A 13,114-nucleotide genomic window follows, 5' to 3' on the forward strand; every position below is an offset into this window, starting at 1 on the left:
AGTCAGCGAGCATTTTGCGGCATACATCCTCAGTGTGGTTCTTCTTTTGACAGTACGTGCAAGTCACTTGTGCATTGGATTCGTTGGTGCGTTGTTGACGTTGAGGACGGCGAGAATTCGTGTACAAAGCAGCATCGTTGTTGAAGGAAGTGCTTCGAATCTCCTTCCACATGATAGCAGTAAAGAGCTTTTGGAGCGTGGCATCGGAGATTTCCTCGCCTTGTTGGAAAACATGCGTTTGAAACTGAACAAGCGGGCATCCAGGCTGTTCAAGAATAGATGGACTTGAAGCTCAGCGTTCACGCTCATACCGGAATCCAGTACTTCGTCGACGTGGATTTTGAAACGGTAGCAGTACGATCGAGCGTTTTCGGTCGGTTGAATTCGAATTTGGAGTAGATCTTGTAAGAGATGGGATCCACCCAAAAACGTCTTCGGGCCATAGCGTTCCTTGAGTATATCCACCATGGATTTGCCAGATTTAATCTTGAATTGTCAAGGGCAGCCAGGTTAATTGCGCGCGCGCGACGATTCTTTGACGTGTATTCTTCATTCTTCTCCATTAACAACAGCGAAAACTTCTTTGAGTTCAAGGTAAGCATATAGTCGGCATTCCCATTCGTTGTATGACTTTCCGTTGACAATGTGGATGTAGTTCTTCATATACATGTTTACAAACGAGTTTGGCCTTGACTTGACGCTTCTTGCGGAGTTTGTTGACATCGGTCTTGGAAGTGACGGACTTAACGGGGATCTTCATGCAACGGCTATCTCAACTAGGAGTTTATAGCCAACCGAACAGGCACTTACGACTCTTTCCCGGAGTTACTATCTCTTGACTCGCAATAGGAGTAAGGTGTCGTCGTAGTGTTGTGCTGTCGGTTTGTCTTGAACTGCAGCGGCTTGGACAGCGGTGGAAGATGCAGGCGGCGGCGGACTTCGAGGTCAGCGGATGAGAGCAGCGGCTACGAAGGCAGAAGCAGAAGGGAAGCAGTCGATGTGAATCGGCTGGCCACAGAGTTGTTGGGCTCATAACCTCTCGAAGGTAAAATGGAAAGTGAATGAATTAAGTCTGGTTATCAAGCTATGTTCTAGTGAATTCCAGACTATCTGGTCCGTGCATGGTCGCGGTTGACGAAACGTAAGAAATGTAAGAGAAAGTGCAGAATAGAAATGACGAAAGGGAGCGGATGATTCTGATGGCTAATGAAATATTTCGCCATAGAAATGCATCTCATCACGGCTTCCACTCGACTGTGCTATCACCAAAATCAGAACATCTTAACATTTAAAATTTAACGTGTCGAAAAGGCTGTGGCCAAGCAGATAGAAGACGAGTTGGTAAACAACCACACGCAAGTTTGGGGCAGTTGGTGCGACAAGCCTGCACAAAAATGGAGGTTTTCCTGCTGCCATTCCAAAGTCCGAAAGAGTTACTGCACAGGCGAAGCCAGCAAGGCGGCTGCTCTCGTAGAGAACAACGAAGTAGAAACCCAGACAGCGGTGGTGGCACTGGTGCGAGAGGTCCTTCCGTAGGCCAACCCGCGCTCGTGTCGTCGTCTCGCAGCGAACTGTATGACGACGCCAAGAAAAAGCTAGTGCTGAACCGCATCAATTTGAAAGAAGCTGAGAAGATCTCAAGAAACTAGCCAGCACGGATATGGAAGCGCAAGTACCAGTAATGCTAGACCACGGTGTTGATATATCGGATGAACAAATCGAAGCGAGAAGTTCCGATGGCTCAGTTTTCTCTAGCGATGAGCTGCTGCTACAAATGTGGGACAGTGTTATTTCGACATGCACAAGGATTTCCATTGGTAGACATCGGAATATCCCTGATGCCGCTTCAAGAGTATTCAAGGTGGCCAGAGCGAGAACATTCGTGGAAGTGCATCGATATTCCAACCTGTGGCGGTGCTGCATCACGCCAGAGTATCCTGACCAATGCGTGTCACCACATTGAGTTCTTATGGGTGTGTACATTAAGAACGAAAGGAAAGTGTTCTTTGACGTCCGCGTCACAAACGTAGGTCTCTCCGTGGCCTTGTTGCTGAAAGTCGTTGATCATGATTGAGAGAGCGATACTTAATGCCTCGAATTCAATTTATGATATCAGTGCCATCTGCATGCGTTTGATTCCCTGCATAGATTTCTCGCAACGTTGTCCAGGCCGTCAAGTCGTACGAGACAATGTTGTGGGTTGAATTCCTACCGCTGTCGGACAGGTGGTGCAAGGTCTTGCAAAGCGTCCTAGTCGTACCTATCATGTCGTCGACAAGGATGCTGTTAGAACGCCTTACTTGCCCACGAGCCACTCGCACGGAAGATATTGGCGCGGGCGACACAAAGATAAATAGCAATGACGCGGGCACACTGCTAGTCGTACGAAGTACATGCATCACATCGTGCGTCACAACTCAATGGATCGTCCACGAGTTAGCACTAGAATCTTGGAGTCTCCACACGTTGGAGCCATTCGTTGCTCCAACGCATGTCGACAATATACTCGGGGACGCATATTTAGAGTCCTGGCGGATACACGACGCTTCAGGACTCGATGGGGTAGTTTAGCCCAGGTTGCAGCATTTTGAGAGCATCCGTCTAGGTTTGTGTGGCTCAAGAATTGAAAATGCACAATGAATAGATGACGGTGTCTTTGATTCGTTTACCATGAAGTACTTCCTTCGGGTGTGAAAAGGCGTCTCCATCGACGATGTACATCGTATTTCTAGTGTTAAATATGACGATGTAGATCGTCCCATATTTGATGCAAAAGGTGCGGCCATCAAGTTATCCTTGCTAGACCGCGGATTGTCGACCGAAAGGACTTGACATCGAACCTTTGACCATTTTGCCTAGAGACGCTTCACGTCTCTCAAACAATTAAACATATTTAAATGCGCAAGACTCTCCTCTTGAACGACGAAAAGCCGCGACGTGTCCAAGTGTCCGAGCCAGTCGTCGCCAAGCCGCAACCCACGACGAAGAAAGCCAAGCCGATGAACGTCTAGAAACCGTCTAAAACTCACAACTCGTCGCGTCCACCAACCAGTCGTTCGACAACCAGTTTGACGACCTGGACACTCCCTTGTCCATCTCCATCCCCCACTTTGCACACCGCCACGATAGCCTCCCCTGCTTGACCTCCTCGGGTGACGGCAGAAGCATGTCATGGTGTTGCAGGCGAGATCAAGCATATCCCCCGGGCGTCAACATACACGAAGGAGCTCGAAACACCCTTGATCAGTAAGCAGCAGGACTTTGAGGCCACCTCGCACGAGATGCTCTAGCAGCATGGCGCCCACTGCAACCAGCACGAGGCATGCGACCTTCCAAACAACATGAATCACTGTTCGTCCTTCACGGCTTCCTACCGCAACGTTACCTTCTTCGTAAGGCAAATCCAAGACTGTATTACTTCAGAGGGCGAAGGGGCTACGAACTTCGTGGCTACTGACTACGGCCCTATAGTAATACTACACAACTAGGTCATCCACAGTACTACTAGTACCACTAGACTGCTACCGTGGTTTGCAGTGGGTCAAACGATCGGGCGATCCAACTGCTCTGCAGCACAGAACACTTCCCTCCTCTAAGGGAGACCTAGGTTGGCCATCATGTCCGCGTCATGATCTTCGTCCTTGTGAGCAGCGCACCACTTGCGCAGCACAACTGGGATGTCTTCAAGAAAGTTGTCGACCGGCTCGCAGGATGATTCCTCGGCATCCAAGCCGAGCCACTTGACACGGACATCGTAGCGGCCATTTGCCGCTACCCGCGGCTCTTCCAATCGCTCGACGTGGAAGCCACCGTTTCCAAATGCAATGTGCTCAATAAGGTCTTCCGTGACCTCGCGTCCACCTTCATGGTACATCTTCATGCGGTAAGCGTGGTGCGTCGACAACCCATAGGGTGGCACCAACTCTTGCGTCTCCATAACGTGGTCCGTGATCACACGGACGACTTGCTGTGACCCACGCCACTGCAGGGCAAGTTTCGTCGGCCGTTGGACAACGGTGCCAACTAGGACGAAATCGCCCTCGGCTAAGTTAGCAAATTTGACGCGAGTTTTCTTGTCGCTGCGTGTAAACACGTCTCGATGCAGCTTGTCCATGGCGATCTTGAGCTTCGCCATATGCTTGTCACGGACATCATCAAGCATCTCCATGCAGACAACTTCCTTCGTTGCAGGGTGTACAAACCCTGCTTGTGATGTCTTCGCCTGCAAACCCGTAAACGCCGTCACGGGCGCGACACCACCGAGCCTGTCGGACGGCTGGTGATTCAATGCGCCTTGCACCAGTGGCAGAACGAGATGCCACTCGTTTGCGCGCAACTTCATCTCGCTGAGCAAGGCTTTCAGCGCCCACTTCGTTCTTGAAGTGGGAGCCGCCATCAGAGACCCACGTGTCAACACACCCGTACAGCGTGAACCAGGACATCAACGCTGCCGCTGTGCTTGACGCGTCCGCAGCTTCAGCTGGGCATAAGTGGACAAACCCGCTCATATCGTCCTTGCTAACAAGGACGTGTTTGAGTCCTCTTGACGACTCTGGCATCGACAGCCAGTCGAAGTGAATCAACTCATTTGGCTTCTCGGCGTGCAAGGCCGAGCCCAAGGGTCGAGGAACCATATCTCCGTCCACTTGGAGACAATGCAGGCACGATCGAACAAATGTGTTCACGTCTTGGACCAGGGTGGTCCAAACGAACATTTCCGCCACCGTCTTCGTTGTCGCCGCAATTCGACGGTGACCTGCAGCGCAATGGTGAGCAATTACGCAAATGCGTTGCTGCAGGTCCACTGCACCGTCTGGCACCCAGATTCGCCCGTCTGGGTCCTTGTAGAAAGCGTCGTCTTCACTCCATGCCACACCGGGTGGGATGGACTCCCCCCGTCCATTGATGATCGTTGTTCGTCCAAAATCGACGAAGCCGTCGGCCATTCGAAATCAGCCCGCTGCAGTGGCGACACCACGTGCAGCAGCTTGCGCACATGCGCCCACAGGTGGCGCAGATGGCGCGGAGCCCCAGCGACTAAGCAGGTCGCCCCACACGTTCACGTCCCCGGCAGACATTCGATTGAATGTGGGAATGTCGACAACACCAACGCCCACCGTTGAAGCTTGTCAGCCTGGTACTTGGCAAGGTTGCCGTTCGACCCATGAGGGTAGAACATGTAGACGAGGTTGCGGTGGTCCGTATACAGACGGAACCCACCAGGCCGTATCACCAGGTAGTCGAGCCGCTTGCAGGCCTCGACGACGGCGAACGCCTCCTTTTCGACAATTGGCCACCGCGCGCTGGCACCACTAAAGGTGCCGCTGAGAAACGCCAGCGGTTCGTGGCGTTGCTCCTCCAAGGGCAAATTCAAGTCGTCTGGCGGTACTTGCGTGGCCACCGCGCCCCCAGAACTGATCGCTTGCGTCAGTAAATACGCACACCTCCATGTCAACACGAGGGTGTGACAGGGCACCACGTGCTTCAACGCGGTCGTCACGTTCTCGAAACACGCGGCATGGTCGTCGGACCATCCGACGGCCGCGAGCTCAACACGCGCCAGGGCTGTTTTCTTGTTACTTGTCGCAGCCTTGGCGGCCACATCCATGAGGCGTCGGAGAGGGTCGATCACCCTGGTGTAGTCTGGGATGCTGGCACGCATCCAATTCGTAGCGCATACGAACTGCTGCAAGTCGGCAGCCGTTATGGGGGGTGCCAGATCGACCAGACTTGACTTCGGCTGGGAGAATGCTTCATGCCAGCCGCCAAAATCACCTTGCCGCACCATTCGGCTTCGCGTAGGAAGAAGTGGCACCTCTTCTGGCTGAGCTTGAGCCCGTACGCAGCGCAAATGGACAGAACTTGGTCCAACAGGACAAACAGGTCTGCGGTCGTCTTGGCGGACCCAAGGAGGTCGTCTAACCATGCCAGCAGGCACGAAACAAGAGGTCGCCGAACATTTGGTGCACCACCGACTGACAGCACGCCACCGCGTCAGTCTGTCCCATCAGCACGCGAGTCGGCGTGTAGACGCCGAAAGGGGTCATGAAGGAGAAATACTCCTGCGAGTCTGCGTGCAATGGCAGCTTCCAGTACCCCTTGGTCCAGTCAAGGGTGAAGTAGACGCTCGTTCCTTCGAGGCAAACTAGGGCACTGTCCAGGTTGGGCATGGGCCACGGCATCGGGTCCGTGCAGGCGTTGATAGGACGACTATCGATCGTCATTCGCAGCGCCCCAATTCCTATTTGGGCACAATGCGAGGCGCCGCAGCCCACGTCGAACGGTTTTTCTTGTAAACCATACCATTCGCTTCCAGTGCCTCCACATGCTCGCGCATGTACTCCACGTGCGCCGGCGGGTAACGTCGCATGATGCACTTCACCGGCGTTGCATTGGGCTTGATCCGCACCTTTAAGGGTTCGACTTTCACAGTCGGATCGTTACCAAGGTCTTCGCGGAATACATCTACGTGCTTCATTAGCAACGCCGTCAGTCGTTGCATGTCGTCGGCGTCGAGTCCACGCCGTTGAGCTTCATTCACTCTGGCTATAAGCACCGCCAGCACACGATCGCGTTTCTCGCGACGAACTTCGTCACTGTCCCCGGTAAACTTTGGGTCCACGACTTCGGCCGTGGCACATTGCATGCCATCGTTGTCATCGATACAGGGATCGGGCGGATCCTGTTCTCGGCCATCAAACGATTCACACGCGCCATGTTGGATGGAGAGACTTCCACGCCGTCGGACACGTCCCACTCCGACTTCTGCCGCCGCGCTCCGACGAGCAGGTCGTCTACTGAGAACCCGAGCACCTCCATGACGGGACGACTGATATTTAGGTCGATCGTCGAGGCAGTGTCGTCGATCCAGGCCTTCAGTCCGCGCAGAACGAGCGGACCGCACGTCGTCTCAAGCGTCACCTTGCCAAACGTGGCACGCCGCGACATTTTCAACGGCGCAGCTGTCTCTCCATAGGGGAAGACGAGCTGTGGCTTGGCATGTTCCACGACGTCCACAGCGATGCCGCCCGTTGCCAGCGCCTCCATAACGCCGCGCGAAACGACGTTTACGTCTGCCCCCGTGTCAAGTAGGACGTTCTCGACTCGGACAATGTCTTCCACGTGCGCACCGCGATCTGTCGAGCGGCGATTAGACTTGTCCGCCAGCACGTTGATCCTTTCTTGGCCAGCGCGTCTAACAGACATTGCGCCTCGCCAGGCGCACACTTCGGGCATTCCGCAACACGGTGACTCATCTCGCCGCATTTCAAACATACGCCGCGCCGCTTCTTGGCGCTGCTTCGCCTCTGACGCTGGAGCTTTCAGGCTTGTCCGACGGCGGTATTTTTGGCAAGCTCTTCGCGCCGCCGTCGCTTCTTCTACCGCGACTGCTCCTTTCACCATCCGTCTTTGACGTCGGCGCAACGACAGACTCTTCTTCTAGACCGACGTACAGCTGGAAACCGGCAGAAAACTGCCGAAGCCAGTTCACAAAGCGAAATACGTCGCTTTTCAAGCTCTTGTTTCGCTGGAGCTGTAACTGCTTCTGTACAGCACTCTTCAGCGTTTCAGGTAGGATGGCACCCCCCATCCTATGCCATCACCTCGACTACGACCTTGCCTTCTTGGTGGAGCACCGTTCTTGGTGGTCGTGCTCCAGCACCCGCATAAGGTCGTCTAGCATACGACCGACCCTGGACTCGGCGTCCAAAATCTTCATGTCGAATCGAATAGCGGACGTCAGCCGCCTCTTCAGGACGTCCAGATCCTGAGGGTTTTCTTCGAACGCCGCGTGAAACCACGCGATCCACTCAGTTTCCGTAACAAGGTTGTGATCCTTGTTAAGGTCAAACATGGCGATCTGTCGCTTCGTGAACGGATCCATGCACGCACCAACTGGCATCGATCAAACGGGCGCGATCTAGCGCATTGGGGCGCGTTGATCTGCGCCAAGTATTTTTGGTACTCGCGCATAAAAACGCACCGCTCAGATTTTGTCGATCCCTTGAAAGTCGGAGGTTGTAAATTGGCGGAGCGTTCCACACTTGACCGCGGCCATACCCGTGGTCACTGCCCATGTCAACGTCGTCCATGGGCTGGTCACTTCTACCCGTGGTAAAAGCTTCCGCCTCTTCGGCTGCCGCGGCTCTTCCATCGGCCGCAGCTGTCACTTCAGAGTCTTCAACGGATGGCGCCGAAGCCCGTCCGTCGGCCTGCGCTGGGGTAAACGGGTGCCCACCACGCGGTGGTAGCCACTCGTCAACATGACGTGGCTGCCGTCTTCTCGGGGAACGAAAGGGGTTCGTCACGTCTCGGCGCTCCTGGCGCCCACGTGGCTGCTCGTTGCGGTTTCGCGACCTCGAGCGCCGTTCGTCTCTTGTCGTGTGGTCGCCATCAGGCGAGCCTTCACGAGGCATCTCCGAGGTCTTGATGCTGTTAAAGCTGTTAACTACTAAAGAATTCTATGTTGGTCCGTCACGGCTTCTGACCGCAAAGTTGCCTTCTTCGTAAGGCAAATCCAAGACTGTATTACTTCAGAGGGCGAAGAGGGCACGAACTTCGTGTCTACTATCTACGGCCCTATAGTAATACTACAACTAGGACATCCACAGTACTACTAGTACCACTAGACTGCTACCGTGGTATGCAGTGGGTCAAACGATCGGACAACCCAACTGCTCTGCAGCGCAGAACAGTCACCTCGCGCCGTCGTTGACCCCACCGTCTTCTATCTCGGTTGCGACGAATCTATGCATGACGAGAGTACAATCGGGAGCTATAAACTGTACGATATGGCCCCGTGCATCGACATTGACAGCAACGGTGTAAGGGCCGCAGTGACGCAAGTACTGACGTGTGCGTGATCGATTCTCAAAGGATAGCTAACTGACTAACACGCAATGCATTCTGGAACTTACCAAGGCGCCCGCAGGTTGCTACAATTGGTAGCACTTCTTGGTTCAGTGGACAAGGGACAAGCACTCCGTCGTTAGAAGGTACACGAAGGGTCCCACGCCAGCTTCGCGCCACCCCACGCTCCCTCAGCTCTCGGAAGGAGATTGGGATTGCCTACGGGGCCATTTCGATTGTCGATCTTCGGACTTCGCATTGCGTCGTAGGCTAGTGGTTGACCATTTGTGTGTACTTTCTCGGCCATGTCCCTTCCCGCGGATCTGACATTATTGCTGTCCCAATTAGCAAACACCGTACGCAACCATGAAGCCGTCCTCTAAGCCATAGCAAGCAGCCAAGTGACCCAACTCGAAACTCAAGCCCAGATTGCCCGAGCCCTCGCCAATTCCGAGGCCACCCGGAAGACGAATGAAGACGCCCGTGCCGCCGCCTCGGCACCCGTGCGCGTTGAAGGCCTCCGCTTGCCCGAATATCACGGCCGTGTCGGTGAGAGCGTCGATCTGTACATCCACCGTGTCAACACGTTCTTTGCCGCCAAAAACATCTTTCCGGGTGCCGATCTCGCCACGGAACGGCGTTGCCTCGCGATGGTCGTGGCGAACTTGCAAGGTCTCGCGGCGTCGTGGTACCTCAAACGTGTCGCTCGGTCGGACGTGTCAGTCTCACTACTTGAACACGAGGCACTGCGGGCTGAGTTTGAGCCGCCGGACTTGCAAGAGCGGCTGCATGACCAGCTGTATACGAACCGGCAGAGCGACTGCGCCGACTTGCTCGAGTACATCGCTTCCGGGGTCTGACGTGCCAAGTCAAGGACATGTCCAACCTCGACAAAACGATGCACTTCATGCGCGGTCTCAACGTTTGAACGCGCGAAGCCGTTCAGTATCGCCGTCCATCCACTACCACGTTGGCCATCCAATGGGCCTTGGAGTTTGAGTGCGCCCACAACACGACTCTCCGTCACAATCAGCCAGCAGCGGTGCTGCCCAGAGGTTCTGGTACAACTGCTGGTGGGACACCCGAGGGATCCCGGGATTTGCCATCGGCGGCACCGGTGCAGCCGGAACCCGATCGTGATCCGTATGACATGGAATACGACTTCGTACGGGCGAACCGCGCTCGCGACACAGAGCAACGCCGCTGCTACAACTGCAACCGCCGGGGCCATCTCCTCGCAACTGCCGTAATCAGCGACGTGGCTCGTCGCCGGGGCGCCGGGCCAGGTGTGACCACACGCAAGCGCACATGTCCAAGTTGGAAGTCGAGCCGACTACAGCCCCTGCCGACGATGACGACGAGAGATCGTGGGGTATGGTGTGAACACGGCGTCGAGGCAAGACGAAGAACGTACGGCGTCCAAGGTTTCACGCGCGCACCACTTGGTCATCAAGAAGGGCTATTTGGATGGCCTGCCAGTCCGAATTCTGCTTGACTCCGGCGCAACGGACATCCTTATCCGACCGAACTTGGTGTCGTTCGATGTCCTCAAGACGAATCATGTCACGATGGTCGGCTTCGACGGTCTGTCTCGCCCAGCAACCGAAGTGACCGACTGCATGGTCTCGGTGGATTTCGAGTCCGACTTGCCGGGCCAAGGTTTCACGGCGATTTTCACTACCTGTAACCTGGGGCCCAAGAACTTCGACGTCATTCTTGGCAAGCCGTGGTTCCATGACTTCAATCCGGTCATCGACTGGCGCCCGCATGCCATGTCAACTCGCAATCGGCGGTGCCCGCAATCCCATTGCCGAATGCCGAAGACTTGTTCAACCGCATAGCCGGCTGCCGGATCTTCACTAAGATGGATCTCGTCTCGGGCTACCACCAGATGCTCGTCGTGCCTGCCAGTCGGAAGCATACGGCGTTCCGGACCAACCGCCAGACGTACCAGTGGTGTGTCACGCCCATGGGTCTCGCGGATATGCCGGGTAAATGGTCGCGGTGTTGAGCCACATCGGCGTGAAATATTTGATCCACAAATCAAATATCGCCTTAAGGCCACGTCATACATAATCTGCCCATTCTGCATGTTCCATGAGCCTTGCGCAAGTGAAGGCTAATGGAAGCCACATCGCTCTAGCGCTGCCTAATGCAGAATTTCTAGAAAGCGAACATTCTCGTAGTCTACCTTAACCTCGGCTTAATCAATCACTTTCCATTTTACTCTCAATTGGTTACGAGCCCAAGTAACCTCCGCCGCCTCCGCGTCTGCCCTCACTCTTGCCGCCTTTCCAGCCGCCCGAGTCCCGCCGCCGAAGCCCAGCCAAAACCGCGTCAAGAACCTCCAAACCACCCCGGAACCCCCAAACCCCGCACTTAGCCGGAATTTTCTCGCACCTTACCGGGTTTCCTGCCGCCGCCGTCCAAGCCGTCCGCCAGCGTCCCCAACGTCCCTCCGACCAGCTCCACATCACTACAGCTCTACCTGTTCTCCTTTTGTGAGTAAACGGGGCAGTACCTTTATTTGGAAAGAGTGCGAGTCTGGATTGGCACTAAACTCCTAGTAGGGTTTGCCATTTTATGCGAAATCCCGTCAAGTCCCTCGTAAGTGCGACCGAAGGGAACAAGTTGCGCAAGTAGCGTCAAGTCAAGGCGAAGAAGACCGCGCCGTTGAAGAAGGTTTTTCGTCGACTCAAGCAAGACACCAGTGCCGATAAAGTCCAGCAAGACCTTGTAGACGCACTTAATCGGGTTGAGCGAATTTCGAAGCATCTCCAAGAAGTACTTGTTAAGGATTTTTCCCATTCCGACTCAAGGCCGTCGACTACAACAAGTTCCACTTTCGAACTTTCTCCCTGCTGATCGAACAAGCCACCGACCTCGTGGACAAGTCTATCTTGAACGAAGTCGACAACATCTACAAGGCCAAGCTTCTGCCCATTATCAAGTCTCGCGGTTACAACTAATCTCAATTAATTAGTTGGTTTTCCACTACATTCATTGTCCTGAACCATGGATTTCAAACATTTTGTCCACGTGTTCAACGGAAAGTCGTTCAATGAATGGGAGTGTCGACTCAATGCGTACCTCGAATTCAAGGAAGTCCTTGAAGTTGTCGATGGCACTATGCCTCCAACTCATGCTGACTTTATCTCCAAGAACCGTCTTGCCCGAGCCATTATCCTGGCAGGTCTTGACAACCACCACGTCCGCATGGTTTCCAAGCAACCGACTGCTGCGTCCATGATGAAGCTCCTCAGCGAACGCTACGGCACCAAGTCCTTTATGGGCGAATCCTATCTGTTTCAAAACCTGATGGAGATTCGCATCCGCCACAACGAATCTGCCCGTGCGTATTGCGATCGTTTCAAGATCCATCTGGATGAAGTACTCGATGCTGGAATGACCATCGACGACAAGCTCCAAGTTCACATCTTCCTGAACAGCCTCGATGAGCGGTTTGAATCCTTTATCAACTTTCAAGCCCATGTCTTTCAACACGGCGAAGTCATCGATGCCACGACGCTGCCCAAGTTGTTTTGCTGCAATTATTCAAGAGGAGATCCGGAGCTCTTATTGGTCTTCTGATGCAGCGTTGACGACAACTTCGCGTCGAAACCAACGATCCCGCCCCTGCCTCAGCAACCCTGACGCCCCCGTCGTCTGCAGCTACTGCAACATACGGAACCTCACTGAGGATGCTTGCCGTCGCAAGCGTGCCGACCAGCAGCATTCCAACAGTAGTCAACGGCAAGTTCAGAACAACACGGCTCCGCCTGCGGATTCTGCTGCACCTGCCTCGTCGGAACGCCCCCGTGGATCGTCATCTCAAGTGTCGTCTGGCCCCAATTGCCTTCGCCATGGTCAGCCTTCTGCCAACCATGTCAGTATGCTTGCCAATGTGAGTCACTTCACACTACAATCCTCCGCTCCACTTCCTGACGTCTCCTCGGAATGGATTATGGATTTTGGCGTTTGGGTTTAGGGACACTGACTGGCGAGACTGGAGGGACCTATGCTCAGACTGTAGAGACCCATTTTGTTATCGGAGGGACAGATGCTGAGGTTGGAGGGACACATCCCAGCAAACAGGTAAACAGGGTATGTCGGGGCAGCACTGCTAGATTCGTTTGTCTTTGCGGTCGGTGGTGGGACAGAACGTGGATCTCCCCGCAACTTGTCCTGCTTGGTTGCAATGGTGGCAGTTGTCTTCTCGTCTTTGTCCACGGCCACTACCTGTACCACGACCGCGTCCGCGACC

The 13,114-nt window shown here is 54.4% G+C and overlaps 4 protein-coding genes across 4 annotated transcripts; 3 read left to right on the top strand and 1 right to left on the bottom strand.

Annotated features, from left to right (window-relative positions):
• Positions 1-5,703: 5,703 nt before the first annotated feature.
• Positions 5,704-7,903, bottom strand: H310_13336 (hypothetical protein; the record flags this gene model as incomplete). Its single annotated transcript, XM_008880800.1, has 7 exons — positions 5,704-5,918; positions 5,981-6,241; positions 6,304-6,682; positions 6,733-7,195; positions 7,253-7,307; positions 7,384-7,592; positions 7,638-7,903. The coding sequence occupies 7 exons, from the start codon at positions 7,901-7,903 to the stop codon at positions 5,704-5,706; spliced, it is 1,848 nt and encodes a 615-aa protein (XP_008879022.1).
• Positions 7,904-9,155: 1,252 nt separating this feature from the next.
• On the top strand, positions 9,156-9,710 carry H310_13337 (hypothetical protein; the record flags this gene model as incomplete). Its single annotated transcript, XM_008880801.1, has 2 exons — positions 9,156-9,206; positions 9,279-9,710. The coding sequence occupies 2 exons, from the start codon at positions 9,156-9,158 to the stop codon at positions 9,708-9,710; spliced, it is 483 nt and encodes a 160-aa protein (XP_008879023.1).
• Positions 9,711-10,714: 1,004 nt separating this feature from the next.
• On the top strand, positions 10,715-11,819 carry H310_13338 (hypothetical protein; the record flags this gene model as incomplete). Its single annotated transcript, XM_008880802.1, has 4 exons — positions 10,715-10,841; positions 11,149-11,258; positions 11,494-11,604; positions 11,670-11,819. The coding sequence occupies 4 exons, from the start codon at positions 10,715-10,717 to the stop codon at positions 11,817-11,819; spliced, it is 498 nt and encodes a 165-aa protein (XP_008879024.1).
• A 46-nt stretch (positions 11,820-11,865) lies between these two features.
• Positions 11,866-12,441, top strand: H310_13339 (hypothetical protein; the record flags this gene model as incomplete). Its single annotated transcript, XM_008880803.1, has 1 exon — positions 11,866-12,441. The coding sequence occupies one exon, from the start codon at positions 11,866-11,868 to the stop codon at positions 12,439-12,441; it is 576 nt and encodes a 191-aa protein (XP_008879025.1).
• Between the last annotated feature and the right edge of the window lie 673 nt (positions 12,442-13,114).

The sequence above is a fragment of the Aphanomyces invadans genome (genome assembly GCF_000520115.1).
Source record: "Aphanomyces invadans strain NJM9701 unplaced genomic scaffold supercont1.50, whole genome shotgun sequence".
Taxonomy (NCBI): domain Eukaryota; phylum Oomycota; class Saprolegniomycetes; order Saprolegniales; family Verrucalvaceae; genus Aphanomyces; species Aphanomyces invadans.